Source organism: Pristis pectinata, chromosome 3 (assembly GCF_009764475.1).
Source record: "Pristis pectinata isolate sPriPec2 chromosome 3, sPriPec2.1.pri, whole genome shotgun sequence".
Classification (NCBI taxonomy): Eukaryota; Metazoa; Chordata; class Chondrichthyes; order Rhinopristiformes; family Pristidae; genus Pristis; species Pristis pectinata.
Genome location: NC_067407.1, coordinates 80183355 through 80206673, shown reverse-complemented (window position 1 = coordinate 80206673; position 23319 = coordinate 80183355). Strand labels below are relative to the sequence as shown.

Genomic DNA, 23319 nt, shown 5'->3' with positions numbered 1-23319 from the left:
ACCTATAAATCATTTAGTTTAAACTCCAATACTTTATTAAAAAGAAATTCATTCCTGTTTGAGGAAAGGTCCAAGGTCCCTTGTATTATTAACTCTTTGGTAGTCCATGCAGTCTAATCACAAGATATCTCAAATTGTTTCCATGGCAATAACATAAGGTACTCCAATGTTTTTCTAGACTTGGGTCCCTATTTGACACAGTGAATCACAGAAGACTGTTTCTTGACATGTTTCATTAACAAACTTAATGCAGCATACCTAAGGAAAAAACCTGATTTCTTTGACAAGGGACAAACCAACAAGACAAAGCAGAACAGCAGTATCTTAAATCTTCCCAGAGTTTGATATCAATCCTTATATTTAATTGGGATTTCTTACAATCAGCTGTATTCAAGTTTTCCAGTACTTAATACAACCCTAATCATATTAACCATACTGATATTTAACTCCTTCTCAAACTTAAATTATTGATTCCCTGTTATAGCTGATGAACTCAGAAGTTTCAATTTTTACATCACTGTCAGAAAATAAAGACTGTGCATGTAATACCAACTTGCATTTATATAGCAGCTTTAATGTAGTTGAACTAAGTGGGTGCATTGGCCATCCGTGGGAAATCTGTATTGATTGTTAGTTTGATCAGACACTCTGCTAATGGACCCTCACCCAGCGTAACAGCACAAAGCAGGTGACAAAGGGTCAGGAGGGCAGCAACCCACTCCTCACCATCTCACAAAAGTCAAGGTCTATCCTGCAGTCTGTAAACTCGGGTTACCCAAAATCAATTCAGATTGCAGAATCGAAGGAGTCAGCACCTCAAAAAATATATACATACAGAGTCATAGAAGAGTACATGGTTACACCATATTATATCATCTTTCTCTTATTCCTTCTCAACCTGAATACCACTGTTAAGAAAGGGTTAGCTTGTGCAGTTGATTAAAGATTGAAACTTTCAGAGCTAACTAAACTTGTAGAATATGGTTAACACTGCAGATACCTAAGTCAAACATTGCTCACACTTTAAGGACACATACATTGAAAACAAATGCTATCTTTTAGTCTTGCATTTTATCTCCACAACAGATTCAGTTTGCTGTTGAGTTTTAACTTCCCTTTTCATCCTCATATACAACTTCTTTGCATCAATGCTGTTGGTAGAAGGTAATAAGCTACGTGAGGAAGGAATACAGAGTAACTAGTCTCACTGAAGTTCAGCATGAATTTTCCTGACATATAAGTGTCAAAGGTAATTCATCCTGAACTTTCTCAGACTCTTCCTCCTCTGCTTCCCAACTGTTTCTGGATCAATGTGTTGTTCTTTTATTTTACACTATATCTCTTGCCCTGAATAGCCTTAGACACAACCACTAAAGTCATTCAGTATATCTTTGTTTGACCCTCCTTCAGGATCTGCAGAACATCAGTATTAAGGAGTTGGGTTAGTCACTGAAAGGATCTCTTGCAACAGGTTACTAGCTCTTTAAGATGCTTTGCCATATTCATATATACACCCAGGTATCTTCTATTTCATGAATATGCTACTTAAAAATGGTCAGTCACCAGGTAGGGGTTCAACTGATATATGGATTAGTTGTTTATAGCTCTGTCATGATTAGCAATAATGTTGGTGTTAGTTATTGGTATATGAGGATGTTGATATTTCATATATTATGACTACTCTTACATGAAGATAGGGTTGTGTCACATCTCACTAATATCTATTTTGTGTGTATGGTTATTTCTCATGTTTTCTTACAACATCAAAGAAGGCCATGTGGCCTATCAAACTTATGCTGGTGTCCAGATAAATCCCATTCTCCCACTTATTTCCCATTTTCTCTTACATGCCCAAAACCCCACCCTGAATCAGTTATCTCCCACCTACTCTAGAGGTAACTCATGGGAGCCAATAACCAGCATGTCTTTGGAGGGGGGGGGATCCCTACACAAACACCAGGGTGAATGTGTGATATCCACACAGACAGACCAGAGATCAGGATTCTACCTGAGTCACTGGACCTGTGAGGCAAGAGCAATAACTGCTGCACCACCGTGTCATGTGTTTGTTGTTCTTATCGTATGGAGGCGTTGCACAATATTTTTTACATCCCTTTTGTCCTCAAGGGGAATGGGAGGCACATACGGCAGGAGGAAAGGTATTTGTAATGGTTCAAGAATTGAAAAAGAGATTAAGAAAAGTGCTTCATCAATACCTTCCTCCATCCATACTTGGTGCTATTACAACCTACTGTCTGTCCAGCAGAGAAAGGTAAAGTGTGCCAGAGGGTGAGACATTACTACCAGCCCCTTCAAAGCAGTCAGAGGCTGCAAAAGAGTAAGGCTAAAGAGAAACCTTTTTTAGACCTAGAAAGATTAACAAAACAGAAGAACAATTACAAGGAAGCAGCAAACATCAGAAATTGAAGGATAAATGAAAACAAGAGGAAAAGTCAGAATTTCTTGTTTTTGGTGTGTTATCTCTTTAAATGCATGCTACTCACTACAGCTTCATGCTGCAGCTGGCTCTGGTCCTTTTGTAATTTGTAGGGTCGATACTAGATGCAGAATTATTTTAAGTATTGACATAGATTTGTGCTGGAAAATGATGGAAATGAGGAAGAGATTCCCATGAACAGTGTATCCACACAAGTGGCTGGGCATTGTGGGATTGCTACTGGCTTATGATTAATTAGCTCTTGTATTAGCTTAGCTAAAAATGATGTCCAACCTTCAACTTCCCAGTAATTTCCATGACATTCCTGCATTTTTGCTCAGTAACGGCCCTTTAAAAATCACAAAAGATTAAGGACAGTATTCAATAGGATAAGCATCTCTGTAACAATGTTATAATTGTTGATGACTACCAATCAATCTCTTTTTTCCTAACAATTATACATGTGGAATCTCATACCTTTATAAATTGTTGTAAGAGATTTTAACATTTTAGGATTTGAAATATTTTTTGTTCAGTGTCTTTTTCCTCTCACTCTTCATTTAGTCCTACTTTCCCTGTATTTCTAGTCCCACATCTGATTTAATATTGATCAATATTCACCCCTCTTTCTCAGACCTTCCTTTGTTATTTCTCAATCCTTTAATCTCACATTTTGACTCATTGTTCACCCAACGTCCTGTTGCCTTCACCAGCTCCCAATTCCACCAACTGTTGGGACAAAGAAAAAGTAACACTGAAACCTTCATGCAGAAGTCCAAAAGGGAAGTTATGCCTCTCTCAAGCAAAACTCAGGGCATGGTGTTTTCTGTAAGCATATGCTTTCTCAATTTTGTCAGTTCTATCTTTACCATTCCATATATACATGAGCCATTTTGAGATATTGAGCCCTTTTGTTTCTGGATCTGAAATGAACTGATGCATTGGACTTCAGTTTACAAATAATTAGGATAGTTCTGGTGTAAATCCGGTGGTATTGCATTGACAGCAGCGTATACTACTTGATTGATTCTCAATTCCATTTGATCCAATAGAATTGAATTTTGAGTGGAGCATTTAATAGGCAGATGATACATTTTGTTTAGGCATATAGTCCAAGATGAATATCTACCCTGTGTCTAACCAAATCACACATACTTCTTTCCTGTGTTTAGCAACCATCAACAATTAGCTATATTATTTATGTGAACAGCCTCTAGTTCACTATATTGGTACTATGAGTATAATGTAAGCTTTATCGGGAATAATTGTCATGTAAATAATGTAACTGGAGTCATAATGCTAAATATTGGAGAATGTGAATATCAAAGAAACCCTTGTTAAATAAAGGTGTGGACTGGAGGACTTGATTTATAAGGAGAGAATGGAAAGGCTGGGACAGTTTTCTCTGGAGTGAAGGAGACTGAGGGGTGGCCTTATAGAGGTTTATAAAATTATGAAGGGCACAGATAGGGTAGATAGTCACAGTCTTTATCCCAGGGTAGTGAAGGTTAAAACTAGATAGCAGAGGTTTAAGGTGAGATGGAAAAGATTTAAAGTGGATCTGAGGGGCAAGTTTTTCAAATGGACGGTGGTGGGTGTATGGAATGAGCTGCCAGAGGAAGTGGTAGAAGCAGGTACAATTACAATGTTTAAAAAGCATTTGGACAGGTACGTGGATAGGAAAGGTTTAGAGGGATACAGGCCAAATGCAAGCAAATGAGATTAGCATAGATAGGCATCCTGGTTGGGATGGACGTTGGGCCAATGGGGCTGTTTTTGCGCTGTATAACTCTATGAATCTATGATATTAATGAATTCCAGTTTATAACTATGCTCCCAAACTCGTAAGAGGTTTAAGGTACTACTTTCTCTCATCCTTTTTGTTCTTATTCTTAAAGAAATTAAAACATTTAATTCAGTCTGGATGTTCTGGATAAGTCTTGGAGTGAACATCCGTCACAAAGATAGTACTATCGCTTTGATCTCGTAACTGCAATATGGTGACTGCCAAAGAGTTTATATAAAAGGGGCATTGAATATCTATTAACTACCAAACAGGGATAGCAGAACAAAAATGAGATTTTAATCCAAAACATTTGCAGTAATATTCTTTTGCACATTAGACAAAACCAGGAAAATTTATATTAAGTTTTTTGAACAAGGTGAATAAGTTAAAATTCTGTCTTCTCCAACAGGATTGTGTTTCACAGAAATAAAAGGGGAGCAATAGTGATGTTATCATCAACAAGTGGTTACTACGTGTTTTGACTGATCCGAATTTCAAAAGGATGCAAGGTCTTAAATTATTTAAGGCAGCAATGACAATAATGATAGGGGGAAACCATTTCACCTGCAAGAATAAATGTTTAAGGGAAAAGATTAAGGAGTGAGATATTTACATATTTACATTAAAGATCCACTCAGACTAAAAAAAGACAGTATTTGCATTTGGTTAATTAAATGATGTCCACAGATTTACATGTATTATGACCTTTTGTGCAAGTTTTCTTTTAGGTAAACTTGTTTGCAGCAAATGTTATAAGTCCACAAGACACAGTTCTCCATAGATAAAAGAAGGAGTTAGGAAGAGTGAAAAATTACAAGGTTACAGCTACAGAATGATCTATTGTTTTAAATCAATTACTACTTTCTCAGATCACTGTTTTTGTTAATTTGCGTACAAGTCTGGAAGCGGTGTTGTAGCGGTTGGCTCCACTATCCACTCCCCCCTACATCCCTCACTCCTCCCCATCTCTGATTTTTCAAATCCAAAATCTAATTAACCCTTTCCTACTTCCTGGCATATTGTAGTTGCTGAATGTAAAGTGATGATCTATTAGCTTTTCTTTAAAGTGTCAAGATGTAACCTGGGTTGATTTCCCAAATCTACCTTCCCTGGTCATCAGAAAATTGACAGGGGCAACTTGTCCCATTCCAGGGCTCACCAGAGGAACCTTAATGGATTTTCTGTTCTTTATTACAGATGACATGATTTTTGGAAAGGACTCAATGATGGGGACTGATGTGAAAAGATGGAGACATGAGCCACCTATCCTATCCCTGTCCACACCATTATCTTCCCTCTGAAGGGAGTGAGCTCCTCTTCATCCTCATCCTTCATGAAATCTTGGAAACAGTTGCAAGGTGTGTACTAGGCAAAGCTGAGGCAGCAAGGGGATATAAATATCTCTTAGCTCTTAGGTCAAAGTTATTCCTGCTCCTTGCTGTACTGATTTACTGGCTACAGAAGTAAATAATGAACAAACTGTTTCTTGGTGGGTACGCTGCGATATTAGTTGAGCCTATGGACTTAAACCACATGCTAAATAAACTTGTGAACTGGAGAGCAAACCCGTTGCACTATTTCATCTTCTGGAAAGACTGTAAAATGGATTTTTGTTGAGCTAATTTAAAAATTTTCTGCCACCATTAACATACGAACAATGGGAGTGGTACAAATGGATACCAAAAAATTGGGCTGGTGTGCAGAAGTACCCCACGGAGAGCCAATGAATCAGCATAAAATTTTGGTGGTTGAATATCTTCAAGATGCCCTCACATGTTGTGGTGGGGAGTGATTGTGTGCAGTTGGAGGGTTTAAGGAAGGCTTTCAGGCAATTGGAATATTGAGAGTAGAAATATGGGGGAATTACTGGATGATTGAAAGTGAGCCTGGCGATGGGCAGGTGGGGGGGGGGGGTGATTGGGAGGCTGTGCAATGTCCATGAGGATGGCAGTTGAGAAGGACAAGGTGGATTGGGAGAGAGTGGTCAGGATGAAGGTTGTGTTTAATTGGAGGAAATTGGGGTTCATCCAATGTGAGATCTTGACAAGCAGTCTAACACTGGAGAGATTGAGGGACGTGGCAGAGAGTTAGAACCAGGCAATGTCACCAGATGCTTGCAGGCTCCCTGGCTGCAGATGATATTGCAAAGAGCAGTAGATGGTTGAGAAGGGGTGAGACACACCATTAGGTGGAGAAACAGACGTTACAGTCTGTGGCAACTAACTATCTGCTGGAGGAGCTCAGCGGGTTGAGCAACATCTCTGGTGAGAAAGGAATTGTCAACATTTTGGGTCGAGACCCTGCATCCAGACACCAGCATCTGCAGACTCTTGCATCTCCATAACGGTCTGTGGGTAGGAAGGGAAACCAATGTAATTGTCTGGCAATAGCTGGACACATTGGGAGTTGCAAACCAAGCATGAAGAGTCACACTGCATTATCGGAAGTGCCATCCCTCAGATAAGACATGAAACTGTGTTCTCATTGGACAGTAAAGATCCCGTATTATTTTCAGGAAGGGCAGGAAGTTACCTGTAGTGTCCTGGCCAATATTCATCCCTCAATCATTATCAATGAAACAGTTCCTCTGGTTGATATCACATTGCTGTTTCCAGGGATTTGCTGTGCACATATTGGCACATTTGGAAACTGCACATTTGTTAACTGCCAAAATCGATCTTTCCCCATTATAACAGTGATTACAGTCGTTAAGTCCTCCGTTGGCTGTGAAGGACTTCAGGGAACCCTGAGGCTGTGGAAGGTGCCTGGAGAAATGCAAGTCTTTCTTTTGGCTGGACAGTGGAAGAATTGTAACTGCAGAAAGGCCAAGATGAATGAGTCTACTCTGGTCACAGCCACAGCGGAGGCCACCTGTGACTTGATTAGGCTGCTTCAGCACTATGCCCCAGTGGTGACCTGAGCTATGCAAGTGGCTCTTGTAGCAGTTCAAGAGGGCGGCAGCTCCCCCCAGCTACTTTCTCAGAGGTATCTAAGGGTAGGTAATAAATGCTAGTCTTGCTCACATTTTTAATCCCCCAAAACCAAGTAGGAACTTCAGGTGCAAATGTAACGTGAGTCTGGAGTCAGAATCTTCCCCAGCAAGAATACCATATGAATATAGCTTTGCTGCAAAAGTGAAGCTGCTTCCAAAACAATAAAAGTAATAGCAAAGTTCTCTTAGATACGTAATCAAACCATTTTGTTTTGAAAGTAATGAATCAATGAAAGGAGTTAAAGGAGGAAACCTTTGAGTACATGAGGTGCTTCGAAGCTTTAAGAGGTTTCCTCCTTCCTGCCAAGCCCAGCTCACGCTGTCAACTATCAACCACCCTGCCCCACACCCCCACATTAGCACCAACTCCTCCCTACAGTAGACCTGCAGGTGTCAGGTTTTGCAAAATAGACAACTGAGCAACAATTAAATTCTTCCTGTGGAATACACACTGACACAGATTTCCATAAATCAGCGAGAATAGTATGAACAAGGGATGAAAACAGTTCCAAATGAAAGGTCTTTGCTGCCTGACCTGTTGCATATTTCCAGATTTTTTAGTATCCGTAGTGTTTTTGCTTTTCAGCGAGGAACAGGGAAACCTAATTATCGATTATGTTTCCTTATGGCATAGGAGCCATTTAGCCCATCAATGCTGTACCAGTGCTCAGAGCAATCTCATTGTCCTACATATTTACGTGGAACCCATTCAGTCTCACATGCCCATCGACTCCACCTCATTGCCTACCACCCACCTACATGCAGGTATTGGAAGGATCTTGAAGTTTCGAAGCATCTCATTGTGGATTGAACTGTTAGCTTTGTTCTTTTACAATGAAATTTATAAAAGGAATGTACAATGTGTCCCCTATCAAAGGTCTAGTTACAGAGCAACACATGGGATAGGCTATTCAATTAGTGCAAGAAATCATAATAATTTTTTTAGGTTTGCTGGAGACATTTCTGTAAATTTTCTGTTTTCAGGCATCGTCATTACTCTTCTTTCTTTAAATGCCAATTGTTTTAAACATTGGACCCTGGTTGAAATTTATTTCTGAGCCAATGCCTCTGAGAACAGATTACCTGCTCATTATCACATTGCTGTTGGGGGTGGGTAGTTGCTTGATGTGCACAATTGGTAACCATCTTTCCTATGCTAAACAGTGTTTTGTTTGCCGTAAAGCACTTTGGGGTCTTGAGCTTGTGAGAGTTCTTTTCTAAATAGAACCCTATCCTTCTTTGGGAAGAGGAAATTGTTGCTATTCTTGGTTAGCATTCCAACTGCCTTCAGTGTCTCAACCAGGACTCAAGGACAGATTGCACACAAGAATATTCTGTAGGTATAAAAGATGCCAGAGGCAACGGAAGGAGCTCAACTGATTTCCCTTTTAACAGCACAAGCTGCCCTTGATTCTGGTAGTTAGTGATACAGCATGCAATTAAGATAGAGAAAGTACACAAGGCATTGTGCCCATGACCACTGGTTAATGAACGGCCTTGTGTTACAAACTCCCTGCTTTCTATTTTCAGTGAAGCCACTGTGTCATGGCTATGGTGAATTCCTGCTCTTGAGCAGTGTCTATGGACCGAGCTACAGGGAAAGTGTCTCAAATCAAAGAGGAGAGGGAGAGAAATCCACTACTCATTCTGTCGTGGCACCAATACAACAGAACCACAAAAAACATTCTCCACGTAGAATTTTGTTGCAAGGTCTCCCTAATCTTTCCACAATGTAAAAGGCAATGAGGTAACATGCAGAGTGATGGTGAGAGGAAATTAAATCATAATACATAAAGGGAAAGTACACAGTTAATGACAGGACCCTTACCAACGTTGATGTACAGAGAGATCTTAGAGTCCAAGTCCAGAGCTCCCTGAAAGTGGCTGCACGTTGATAGGGTGGTAAAGAAAGCATATGACATACTTGCCTTTATTTGTCAAAGCACTGAGTTTAAGAGTCAGGAAGTTATGTTGCAGCTTTATAAAACTCTGGCTAGTCCAGATCTGGAGTATTGCATTCAATTCTGGTCGCCCCATTATAGGGAACACGTGGAGGCTTCGGAGAGGGTGCAGAAGAGGTTTACCAGAATGCTGCCTGGAATAGAAGGCAGGTGCTATAAGGAGAGTTTGGACAAACTAAGTTGTTTTCTCTCGAGCGGGGGAGACTGAAGGGGAGACCTGACAGAAGTTTATAAAATTATGAGAGACATAGGGTAGACAGCTGGTATCTTTTTCCCAGGGACGAAATGTCTAATACCAGTGGGCATGCATTCATAGTGAGAGGGGGAAAGTTCAAAGAAGATTGCAGGGCAAGTTTTTTTACACAGGGAGTGGTGGGTGCCTGGAATGCGATGCCAGGGGTGGTGGTGGAGGGAGATTCAATAGAGGCATTTAAGAGGCTCTTAGATAGGCACATAAATATGCAGAGAATGGAGTGATATGGACCACGTGCAGACAGAAGGGATTAATTTAGTTAGGCATCATTAGCTTAATTAATTTGGCACAACATCATAGGCCAAAGGGCCTGTTCCTGTGCTGTGCTGTTCTATGTTCGATATTCCAGCTTTTGTCATTATCCATAGAGGAATATACACTGAATGGTGTTTATTGTTTAGGTTGCGTTATTTAGGTGATATTACTTCCATTAATGGTTATGGTTACATAAATAAATTGATTTGTCATGTTTTACTATAAGTATTAATTGTGTTTTTTCAATGAACCTTTGTTGTGAGGTTTCATTTTAGCAGTCGTTTTGAAAAAATCAAGGAACATTTCATTTTCAGTAAGAAGTCTTGCATTGGTACATTGCTTTCTTCTGAATGGTATCACATTCTTAATTTGTGTCATGTAGGTAATGTGAGGCTTTGGGGAATCAGGAGATAACACTTACACTGCAGAATACCCTGCCTCTGATCTGCTCTTGCAGTCACATTGTTAATGTGGCTGGTCATTAGTGCACCCAGAAAGGTTTTGCTGCACTCGAATTGATTTCACTTTCCGGCAACAGATCAACAAAGGCACTAATTTATTGGTCGTGAAGCAAGGGCTAATTACAAGTCCTTTCTAGGCTGCCATGTCCATCCCTCCTTTTCCTACTGAGCTCACCCATGATCTAGCCACAGGCATGGGCATTTTGCAAGGGAAATAGCTACAATAGAGTATTTTGAACTGGTCCTCAACGTGCTTTAATAGGGCCACAAACTGTGGGGGTTTGTAAAGGCCTGCATTCAAAAAATAGCTCAGTGGCAGTTCAAGACTAAATCACTCATTAGGTTGGTTAAATTTTACTAAAAGCTGAACACAGTAATTTTAAATGCAGTTAGTTAAACTGACACATCTGACAGACAAATGGGTAAATGCGAGTGGCACCTTTAGTGAAAGAGAAAAGAAAGTACAGAGACAGAAGGAAGAAAGTTTTGGAAGAAGCTGCAGTTGGCGAGTTGTCTGGAGGTTTGGTCAGAAAAGTGGAGTCCGAGAAGGGTTTAGAGATGGGGAGAAGATGAAAGGAATGTGCTTAGTGAAGGAATTCCAGTGAGAAGGCTGAGGCTGCTTAAAACTTTGGCATTTGTGATGGGGCCACAGGAGGAGTGTCCCAACCAGAAAAGGCAGTAGGATCCAGGGCAGGAAGTAATCTGGAGGAGGAGATGGTGGAGGAAGGGGTGGGGTGAGAGAGGCCCTGGAGGGCTCTGAAGACATATGAGGATTTCGGATTCAAGGCAACAAGGACAGGGATATGGTATAGTTAACACAGACGTGGTGGGAGGGAATGATGGTTACTGAGACCTTGCAAGAAGGGAGATTTAAGCAAAGGTCCACAGCTCTACAAATAAAATTGCAACTTTTAAGTAAATGCATTAATTTATATGAACGAAAGTCTATCAGAATCTCCATTCGTTGTAAATCAACAGAAACTCTACGTGCTACAGCAACTGCATTTCTGGGGCCTCCCCTTGTTATATTAACATTGCCTCATTAAGTGAATCCATGATTCATTTTTGCTGGCTTCCCTGGCAGAGGCTCATACGGCACACAAAATGTTCTCTCCCACCTCAAGGTCAGACAAGCTATCTCATCTCTACTAACAACAGTGACTGCTCCGCCACAAATAAATCAATCCATTACTCCTTCAGCACAGTGTGAAGCAAGCTTCAAATGTAACAACGCTGTGAGCAGTCTCACAAATGGTGCATCAGATATTGCTGAGACATTAAAATTGGCAACAAAGTTCCACTTTTCTGGATTGCATTTTAATCTTTGCTCATTTCAAGTACTGGTTGCCCTTTGTACTGGGTCACAATCAACACCTAGTTCCTCAGTTTTGTAGGGAACAGCAGTCTTTGTAGCATAGAGTGCCCTGGGGCCCATCAAAGCAAGCAATATAGCAGATGAAAACCTCTGGAAGTGATGAAGTGGGGAAGTTTACAGGTGTTGGAACTTAACCAGCATAATAAATGCAATATGTGTTTTATCACATTGCCAGCTGGGAAACATATAACCCAATACCTGTTTCAGACACCAAGTTAATTTGCTGCTGAACCCAAGTACATTTCCCTGCGGTTTCTATACTTGACTCCGACTTTAACCACAGTTTCACACTTGCAACCCTTCCACTCTGCCATTGGTGTCCATTCTTTTGGTTAGTGGACCCCAGTACCTGGAATTCTCAGAATCCAAGGCACTATTCAAAAAAGACCACAGGAGTTCTCCCAGTTTTCCAACCAACATCCACCTCAGACAATACCTCTGAATATATATCCTTGCTATGTATAAGTTGGCTGCCAGATTACAATGTGCCATTGTAACAATGACTACATTTTCAGTTTAATAGTCAATAGCCTGTAAAGTGCTTTGGGATGTCCTGAGGTCATGAAAGTTGCTATATAAATGCAAGTTCTCTCTTCCTTTCATTTCTGCCATCCAACCATTAAAGTATTTGTGATAGAAAGGCCACATTCCTACTAACTCCAAACTCAGAAGAACAAAACAAAATAATTACTCACACTTCCTCAGGCTCCATAATGTTACAGAAAAGAACCCATGAACAAAATAAATGAGAACAAAGATAGTTCTTGCCTTTAGCGCTGCTGGGCTGTTTCATGCCTTGGAAGTACATTGCAAGAAAAATCAAAATGTGCGCCAATATTCCTAAAATGTATTGCAGGCCTCTATAGCTCAATACCAATGATCCTCTGGGTGAAGGATTTACTACACAGGGTGCAAGGATCCAAGAGAAAATAGATTACTGGTGGTCTATCATCAGTTTATCCGAAGGATCAGAGGATAGAAATATTCAGGATCACACCTGAAGTGAAAGTGACTTAAATTGAAATATAGGAACAGGAATAGGTCATTCAGCCCCTTGAACCTGTTCTGTTATCCAATTGTACCATGACTAAAATGCCATTCCTTTGAGTCAATGACTTTAAGTGAAGTTTAACTTTCAAATGCAATTTTAATTTAGTAAACAGTACTTTCATTAAATTTAATTCAAGAGCATTTCATTAATGAATTCATTTGTTAGAGGTCCAGAAATTTAAAATTCATTAGTTTCTCTAAAGGGGCAGGTTCACCTTCGCCATCTTAAGGACAAATAGGGGCAGGCAACAAATGCCAGGCTCGTCTCCAATGTACACAACCCAAAAATGAAGAAAGAAATTGGAGTCAGAGCAACACAGAAGATCCTGGAGAGTTGGTTGTGAGTTGTGGCATTGAGGCATTGGAGGATTAGGAGTCAATATATGTTAGCAAGAGCAGCAAGATAAATCAACAGTAGGGAGCATGGATTAAATAATGATTACGGTGATGCTGCCATCTCACCACATTTTCTGCGCTTTGCTTTTGCAGTGTAACTTGCTGCTGAGCATCAGACTTTGGCAAAAAAAAGTGCTTTAAGCTGCATTAACACAGGTTGCTGAACAGACCGGACCTTCAATCTATCCTTCTGCAACAAGTCACATGTTACAATAAATCCACAATACCCATTCGATCTCAGTCACACCTGAGCAGTCAAATTTGAAGAAGTTTTCCAGCAATTCAGAATTGACTTTTTTCAAAAGTCAGGTGCTATGCAGCTTGCTCTGAAGCCTAAAAACCAGGACATTCCCTCTGATGGCTTAATTAACATCAATCATACCACCTAACATATAACAGGGATCATCTTACTAAGCTGGGTTGTCACTAAAACCTCATGCAACATTAAATGAAAGCACTGTGCAGTGATCTGAGCGAGAGTGGGTAATGCTGTTTGTGTTGATCGACATCTATGCTTATGGTTGTTGTCAAGGCAATAGATACATTTTGAAAATTATATGACCGTTCCCAATTTGTCACACAGAAAGCAAACTTCTGGAAACACATGTAAGATTACACGAGCTCACTGCTGCTTAATAGCTCTGCTCGTTACCATGGCAAGCAGTACCAATATATTATCGCCAATCTGTTACCTTGAATGCTTCTCTTGAAAAAAGCTTTGCAGCCTTCACATGACCAGACTCCATAGTGATAGCCTGAGGCGTAATCACTGCACACCGCGCAGTACCGTGTTTCCTTACTGGATTCCAACGTGCCTGCTGACGGGCTGCTCTGCTCGCTGGTGCTGGACAGCTGGTCGTTAACTCGGCATCGATTGTCATTGTTAATTCTGCAGAATCACAACAGAATAACAAGAGCAGGGTGAGAACCAAGCAGGAGAGGACTCCACAAGGCCTTGGGGAAACAATGGTGATCACATGTGGTGTGCTATGTGAATCTCAGGGACTTCATCCTCTTGCCGGAGCAGGAATCACTCACTTTTGTGGATTCTACAGCTCAACTTTGGATGGGCTTTAGCAGTGTATCGGTGGCCAAAAACATTCAACAGAGACACCTATAGAATGGTCAAAAACTAGTTAAAGGACAGGTAAAATTAACATACAGAAATACATGGAAGAAGATGAAGCGAGAGACAGAGCCTATTCACTACATTGTCTTGTTTAGTCCCAGTCTCCACTCTTTCCCCATAATTTTCCCCCTTTTCAAGCATTTATCTGATTTCATTTTGAAGGTTAGCGTTGAATGCTCTTCTGTCATGCTTTCAAGCAGCACATCCCAGAACAATGGTTTAGTGACTGCTTTTTGTTTTGCACTGACTACATGCTTGTCAGCAAGAATAAAACAATTCTTCTTGGACTACTTTTACAATGTGGATGCAGAAGAGTCTGGAAAGACCCAATGCCAGTCACAAAGAGAATCGCTCAAGCTTTGAACCCTGGCAGTGAAAATCCTGTATAATTCTGACCCTACCAACTCTATGTCCACTGCTACCAACCCCTCCCACTGCCTTAGCACTTAACTTGACCATGGAAGCCATGGGTTGCTATAATCATAAAGAGTAAGGTACTGAACAAAAAAAAGTGGTGATAAATCAAAAGCAGACCAGAAAACACGAGCTGGTCAGACAGGATCCCTCATGGGAAGGCAGGTCAGGCCATCTTCAAATGATGCTTGCTTTGAATTGGAGGATATTGTTTTAGGAAGAAGAGAAGGAAAGGAAAAAGAAGGAAAGAATGGGAGGAAAAGAAGCATACACAAGCACTGGCAAAGAACTATAATAATTGCAAGGTGCTTGGCAAGAGGACCAGGTGGTTAAGTGGTAGGACAAAGATGCACAGGGGAAAGAATTGGCATTCTGTCAGAAATGAAAGACAGTTCGAGACAGGGAGAGCACTAGAGCTGAAAGGAGGACAGGGAAGTAGAATCGAAAACATTAAGCTGGGTCACCCCAGGGAAAGAAGGGTGAAGTCCACTACACGGGATGGGATTTCACCCCCCCACCCCACCCCTTCAAACAACAACCCACTCAGCTCCTCAATCCTGAGTCATATTCATTCCTACTACCAGAGAATGAGAGCTACAGTTAGGGTCTGATGTTGCAGAAACCGTAATTTCCACTTAATTTTACATAACCAAATTAGGCTATTGGTTACCTGACTTGTCCCGGTGTTTATGTTCTAAATGAGCATCCTCTCAATGTACTTAATTCCAAGCTATCCAGTGGTCTGAAGATTAGAACACATGGGATCCAGGGTGAGTTAGCAAACTGGATACTAAATTGGCTTGGTGGTAGGAGGCAGAGGATGATAGTGGGAGGGTTGTTTTTCAGATTGGAGGCCTGTTACCAGTGGCGTGTGGGGGATTGGTGCTGGGTCCTCTGTTGTTCGCCATATATATTAATGATTTGGACAAGAATATAGGTGACATGATTAGCAAGTTTGCAGGTGACACCAAAATTAGTGGTATAGTGGACAGTCTAAGGTTACACCAAGATATAGATTAACTGAGATAGTGAGCAAGGGAATGGAAGATGGAATTTAACTCAGACAAGTGCGTAGTGACGCATTTTGGCAAATTAAACCAGGGCAGTACATACACAATGAATGGCAGGGCCCTGGAGAGTGTGGTTGAACAGAGAAACTTTGGGGTATGAGTAGATAGTTCCCTGAAAATGGGAACACAGGCAGAAAGAGTGGTGAGGAAGGTGTGGATGTGCATGCTTGCCAAGGCATTGAATTGGGACATCACATTTTGGTTGTACAAACGTTGGCTAGGCTGCACTTGAGTATTGTATGCAGTTCTGGTCACCACACTATAGGAAGGATGTGGTTAAGCTCGAGAGAGTGCAAAAAGATTTACAAGGATGTTATCTAGATTGGATGTTATCAATGAGTTATCAGGAGAGATTTGATAGGCTAGGTCTGTTTTCCCTGGAATGAAGAAGGCTGGGAGGTGACATAACAGAGGTATTTGAAATTATGAGCGGCATCGATGGGGTAGATAACCAGTGTCTGTTTCCCATGGTAGGGGTGTCTAAATCTGGAGGGGCATAGTTTAAGGTGAGAAGGAGGAGGTTTAAAGGAGATCTAAGGGTTTTTTCACATAAAGAGTAGTTAGTATCTGGAATGAGCTGCTAGAAGAAGTTTTGGAGGCAGGAACAGTAACAACATTTAAGAGGCATCTTGGCAGGTACTTGTATGAGCAAGGCAGAGGGATGTGGAATTAGTGCCGCAAGTGGGATTACTATAGGTAAACATAATGATCAGCATAGGCATGGTGGGCCAGAGGGCCTGTTTCTATGCCGTGCAACTCTATGACTCTAAAATATCCTCTACTCATGTGCCTATCTAGCCTTCCTTTAAATATATTATTCACTTCAACCGTTCCACATGCTAGCAAGTTCAGACTTTCAGCATCTCTGGATGAAGGATTTCTCCTGAATCTTTCATTAGAATTATTAGTGACAGTCATATATTTAAGGCATCCTGTTATGAACTCTTCACATATGGGAGCAACTCCATGTATATCCTAACAAGTTTCTCCATAATTTTACAAAGCTCTATCAGAACAACTGTCATCCTTCTCCTTTCTAGAGCAAGAACACCAGGCCTCCAGGATTTCTATTTAATTCATACTGAATACTTAGACCAGAGAGCTACAACATGTCTGGTAGAAAACTTTGAAAGGACTTCAATATATTGTGACAGTGGGAAGCCCAAGATTTTCTCTTAGGTTAATTTTTGAGTGCCTACATACAGCATGGAAACAGGCCCTTCAGCCCACCAAGTCCACACTGACCATCAACCACCAATTTACATTAATCCTATGGTGAACCCATTTTATTCTCCCCACATTCCCATCAACTCCCCCCAGATTCTATCAGCCACCTTCCCACAAGAGGCAATGTACAATGGTCAATGAACCTGCCAACCTGAATGTCTTTGGCGTGTGGGAGGAAACTGGAGCACCCGGAGGAAACCCACACAGTCACAGGGAGAATGTGCAAACATGGACAGCACCGGATGTCAGGAGTGAACCTAGCTTGCTGGATCTGTGAGGCAGCAGCTCTACCAACTCCACCACTATGCTGCCTTCGCTCATTGTTTTTGTATTCTCAAGCTTGAGTCAACGTGAGCTGTTGCAGGAAAGGTCAAGTTTCTCCTGCCAAATCTCCATTCGTGCTTACACAGCAGACTGAGCCTCACTCCCTGAAAACCAACAGAGCCAGCACAGGCCAACGCCAACATGAAAGCATCTTTACGTTTACACTCAGGCAACAAAAAGGTGGGAAACAGCTCAGATGTCCAGGGGTTGTTCCAATACTGCTTTTATCCCCTTCCACACTTACAGAGAGTGACTTTTGTTGAGGGAAACAATCCCTTGCCTGATGTCTGTTGAACTGTTCCTCACAACATATGTGTGTATGTGAAGAGGTTAAATACTTGGCTGAGGAATACAGTATTCCTTCAGAAAATAATGCATTTGAGCTCATGTGGTTAACAGGAGAGCAGGTGAAGGTTTTGAAAACAAGAAGGGTTCAGTTCAGATAAGTCATTGCTTGAAAGCGAATAATATCAGCAGGCTCTGGAAGTGAAGAAGGTAGTGGAATTAGACAGGGATGTTAAGGAATGTGTAGGGGTTGCATATAGACTGGATAGGATATTATCTGAGAAGTGAGGACGAAAGTGAGATTGGTGTAGAATGTTAAAAGACTATGGAAAGAATACAAATACAATAGTAGAAATAGATTCATAGAGAGGTACAGCACAGAAATAAGCCCTTCGGTCCCCCAAGTCTATGTCAACCATCAACCACCCATTTACACTAATACAACGTTAATTCCATTTATTTTATACTCCCCACATCACCTTCCCCCAGGTTCTACCACTCACCTATACATTATGGGCAATTTTCAATGGGCAATTTACAATGGCCAATTAACCTACCAACTCTCACATTTTTAGCATGTGAGAAGTAATTGGAGCACCCAGAGGAAACCCATGTGGGCACAGGAAACTGTGTAAACTCCAGACCCAAGGTCAGGATTGAACCTGGGTCTCTAACGTTGTGAGGCAGTGGATCTTCTAGCTCCACCACTGTGCTGCCCATGAAGAGTATTAAAGGAAAGGGACAGCATGGGACTTGGACTGGATTAAGATGGAACGTTAAAGGGAAATGTGAGTGAGAGGGAGGATTGGAATACACTGGATAGTGCATTCATGGAGAGTGAGCAAGAGGGTAGGATTAGACCGAATGGAACATTAAAAGCTATGTGGAATGAAAAGGAGAATGAAATTAGATTGTATGTGGTATTGAAAGGCTATAAAGGGAATGAGCGGCAGACTGAAGTCATTCTGCAAGAAGTCTGGGCAGATATGAGGATTGAGGAAAGAAGGACTCAAATTGGATGAGATATTAAGGAGTATGGGGTATAAGCAGGTGAGTGGGATTAGACTGGAAGCCTTATGTGGATAAAAATACCAGCAAATTTGAGTACAGTGGCCAGTTTACTTCCTGTAACCTTCTAAATTCACGGGCAAAATATTTCCTTTCAAACATTTTGCTTTAGCCTACATTGTAATCAGGTGAAAACTGGAGCAGGAGTGGGCTATTTAGCCCTTCAGGTTTTTTGTACTGTTCTTTAAGTCATGGCTGATCAGTTTATGGACTTCAACTTCAGACACTGCCTCTAGTTCCTATCTAATGCTCCTTGGTCACGTAATTCCATTTACACAACACTTCGTCCCAATGTACCTTTAGTTAACGATAATCCATCAGTCCCAGAACTAAATTAACAATTGTCACTTGCTGAAGAAGGTTTCAAATGTGTTTTCTGATTCAATGATCTCAAAACCAAAACACTTGCAGAATCAATTTCTATCTATGCCAATCATGGCACCTCACTGCTACAATTGTTGGATGCTGGACGGTTAATTTATTTTTCGCCTAGGCCTTTTGCCACCTTCCTCTCCTGTCCTGAAGATGTTGATCTATTGTCGATGAGACCCAAGGCCATTTCCCTATACAGGCTCCCATTGCCATTAAGCAGGCTTCAAGCAGTTGGAACAGATGCCACTTGACGTTGCATTTCATGCTTGTGCCTGAACAATAAGTATTTCCTGGCTACTGACCACAAGTCTGGTCTGTTCCCACCCTATTACCACACTAAGTCGCTCCCAGCAGGAGCCACTGGCTAGTGATTGGGAGATAATGATTTGGACAAGACTCCAATCCTGTTTCAACTAGCACAGAGAACTCTTGAGTGTAATCTCTGTACAGGAAGTCTCCAGGTTATGTAAGGGTTCTGTTCTTGATAACTGTCCATAAACCAATTTTTCCGTAAGTCAGAAACGTCTGTTTACTGTAACTACCCATATCGTATTGCTCTGCATACACTTCCTCTAATTCTTTCATTTCATCGAATGTCTATGTTCATCCTGACACTAGCCATTATTAAACTAATGGAACATATACTGTATCCAGTGATGATGAATATCTTGAAACATTTTATTATTGTTATTACTATCTTGAAAAATTCTTTAAAAATTTATGGGAGAAAATGTATAAAGTTGGATTTCTGTAAGTCAGGTCTTCCGTAACCCAGGAAGCCCCAGTACTTCCGTCCTGAAATGGAGCATTGACTGAGCATTGAGAGGAGGAGTTTTGGCGGCTCGCAATGCTGGCCTCCCGCAACCACTACAGAAGGAAGGCCAGCTGTACTTTTGTGGCTCCTCAGGTCTGGCAAGGCCGGCCCCTCTGTGTTGGCCGTGTGCTTCTTCTGGAGGAAGGCACGGTTCAGAATTATGCACTAGTCTGGTATGTGTAGGGAAGGATTCGAGCCGACCGGCCTCGACATAAACTTCAGCAGAAGACGATTTATTGCCAAAGTATATTGGATACAGATTTTACCATTATTACTGTTTCTCTCAACTGTTTCCCTGTTGCATTTCATTCTGCTTTTCTAGTCAATATCTTGGATGTCAGTTCTGTGAACAGCATTCAACAGAACATGGACTTTTTCACCAATTTAATAAAGATAAATCTGGGATCCATGAATAGTTCTGATGAAGTAGAAAGGGAAAAACTATTTCTCCTGGCAGGAGGAATAGTAACCAGAGACACAGATTTAAAATAATTGGCAGTACAACCAGAGGGGAGTTGCAAAGGAGGACATCATCTTGAGGCTTGCCCGGCATTCAGTGGAGGAGGGAGCCCTGATACCAAGCTGCATGAACAATAGGTATTGAAGAGAGAGGACTGAACTGAAAGTAAATGATAATGGTACCACGCCACTTCCAGTGATCGTGCTTTAGGCCTTGTAAAAGTCTGGACAGATTACAGTCAAGCCATTACTCAACCTCAGATGCTGCCTCTAGAGTTTCTACCACAAGCTCCTTGGTCATGGTTTCTGTTGTGCTTGCCTTCTCCTTCCTCAGGCCCACAAGGGGACTCTCACCCCGCCCTCTGAAGTGCAGGTGGCCTAACCAGAACTAAACAGAAGGCAATTGTCACCGCTCCCATCAGCAGCAGGTGATGTCACTGTGCCAAACCCTTCCCGAAATAGCCCAGTCAGAACGAGGCACAGGACGCGCTGCACAGACACGCCACACAGACGCGCTGCCCAGACGCAGGCCATATTTGACCATTGTGCCTGAGACATGGCAATCCCACACCCCTCTTCTTTCCCCACGGCCCAATAATATTCTCCCTTTCAAATACTTATTTCAGTTATTTATCAACATTAATCTGCTTCCACCACCCTTTAGGACAATGACAACTCACTGCAGACAAACTCCTCTAACCTTTCTGACAGAGTCCTGGACCTGAAACATTAACAGTTTCTCTTTTCACAGATGCTGCCTAACCTGCCGAGTGTTTCCAGCGTTTCTGTTTTTATTTCAGATTTACAGGAGCTGCATTTGTTTTCAATTTTCTTCTCCCCTTTGACACTTTTCACAGATTTCTCCCTTTCTACTTTATCAACACCTTTTGTGCTCCTCAGGACTTTTATTAACAGAAAAAAAATAGTGGCATTGTGTTGTTCACAGAATTGGTATCCAAAGTATTGATTGCACAACCTAAATGAAACACAACAGTTACAACAGCAATCCAAGTGAGTGTAGAAGGGAGCTTGCCTCAACATGTTGAGAGAAGTAATCATAATAGAAAAACCTGTACCCAATATACTTAGGCTACAAATCATCTCCTGCTGACATTTATGTAGAGGCGTAGGCTTGAATCCTGCTCATCAGTGCTCTGAATTAGCTGTAGACTTGAATCCTTCCTGCTAACAGACCAGTGTACACTTCTGAAATGCTCTTCTCAACCAACACATAGGGCTTAGAAAACTCTAAACTGTTTAAAACTCCTGAGTGCTGTTATGAAATTTACACTTGAGACGAGACTATCTGATATACCATCAACCAAAGTAGTGCAGTGGATTTCAACTGATTTTACACCAATGTACCTCGGCTTACAGAGAATAACAGGGTTTTTTCCTCCCTTTAACCACCCTCCCCCCCCCCCCCAGCGCTTTACCATAGATTGCACCCTCTTGTAGCTTTGCATGTGGGACTGTGAGGAATTTCATTCTTGCCTAGGTTTAGGTTTGATTTGGGTTAATCTGCTGAACTGACGGCATTCAATTTCGGAGATGAATGGGTGAACTGTTGTTCTCGTTCTGTGCCTATCAATGTGGGGGGCTGCAGAAGGCATGCAATGCTGAGGGAATTATCCCAAGGGTTTATTTTTTGTTTCCCCCTCCCTCGCCTCGTTAGTGCTGAGATAATTCTGGCAAGGAACCTGAAGCCTCCTCCGACAGATTAACCGTACACCCCGTCTTCACTTGGACACGTCACTCAGAAACCCGAATCGAAAGTTAGTTAGAGGTCCTGAGCCATGATCCGGTTTTCGACTGAGGTGCAGTTAAGCTAAGACCCAAATTCCAAAAAAGGCAACTACATTGCAAACAACTTCATCCATCCACACAGTAAAATCCGGGGCACACCCAAGTCTGAACCGAGCGGCAGCCAGACTCCTTCAATGCAGGGGGAGCCTGCGTAGCCCAGACTAAAACTGAAGCAGAGCTAAATGCGGCAAGCTGTGAATGAAGTGACAGACACCTCAAAACCGCATCAGAAACCACAAAGAATAAAGGTTGTCATATCCCAAAGCCGTACATCAGCATCACCCCCGGGCACTCAGCAGACTTTAAGGCACCGACGCAAAGTTCAAAGGGGGGGACCATCGCTTCCCCCACCCCCGGTGTGTGCTGCAGCTGGTGGGCTGCGGGGACAGCAGAGGAAAGCAGGAGGCTTACCTGTAAAAGGTTGACGGGGGTCCCTCGCGCAGGCCGAAACTGCTGCAGCTGCTCTGCTCGTTCTCCACGTAGTACGGGACCTGCTGTCCGTGGGCAACGAAGGAAGAGAGCTGGGGCGCCGTCTGTAAGAAGACCAGTGGGTTCGGTGACATGCTGTTGAGGGAGTGAAGACCTCCAATGTTGCTGGAGGCATGCGAGTCAGTGGAGGCTGCGTAGCCCAGATTGGTCGGGTTGTACAAGGTGGCTGCAGCAGCAAACTCATAACCACCCTCCGGGTAATTCATCGTTCCTGCTCTATTTTTTTCCACATAGATTTCATTCAGAGGTCCATCGCCACTTATAGGTAACTGCAGAGTTTGCCTGCCAAAAGTGTTCAACTCGCTAGTCTGAATCTTCTGAAGCAAAGCAATCGCAGGTGATTTGTGATGGAGCGGGATTGCCATGACCAGCATCCAGAGAAAGAGAAAACAAACAAAGATCGGCCCAGCTCGGGGTGTCACAGGCTGACACCGTCGCCTGTAGGATCGCACTTCATATCAATTGACCAACCTAGAGAGGAAGAAAACCTCACAGTCAGGAGAAGACGAGTACTACAGCGCTCACTACTGATGACAGGGCTTCACAAACACTCCGACTGCTCTGCTGCTGTGCATGAAGAGGAGGAGGATACGAGTGAGACAGTGCAGGCAGAGGAACACATTCAAACTTCAGACCAAGTCCTTCTCATCTGAACTAATAAGCATTACAAAGGTATTGGCAGCTAGCCAAAAAGGGTTGTTATACATTGGTACTAGTTTTATGTTTCACCACAGGCATACACACTTTAAAAGTAATACTGTACTGAATCAATGTTTCACCATAAATTAAAGGCTGTTATATATGCCTGCCTTGTTCAGGCTGCGCTCCGTAACTACAGCACTAGGAAAGAGACCAACGTCCAGTTTTATTCCACCACCTCACCTGAAGGTGCAAAA

At 42.0% G+C, this 23319-nt stretch overlaps 1 protein-coding gene across 4 annotated transcripts in view; it reads right to left on the bottom strand.

Annotated features, from left to right (window-relative positions):
• esr1 (estrogen receptor 1) overlaps positions 1–22813 on the bottom strand; it is a 130593-nt gene extending 107780 nt beyond the window's left edge. For 3 of the 4 annotated variants that reach the window (XM_052013154.1, XM_052013153.1, XM_052013155.1), the window contains exons 1-2: positions 22346–22813; positions 13659–13855 (exon numbers count right to left, since the gene is read on the bottom strand). In XM_052013154.1, coding sequence (XP_051869114.1) covers positions 13659–13855; positions 22346–22797 — 649 coding nt within the window. In that variant the 5' untranslated portion in view covers positions 22798–22813. Of the gene's footprint in view, positions 1–13652; positions 13856–22345 lie in introns of all 4 variants that reach the window. The other variant, XM_052013151.1, reaches the window with a different exon arrangement.
• Between the last annotated feature and the right edge of the window lie 506 nt (positions 22814–23319).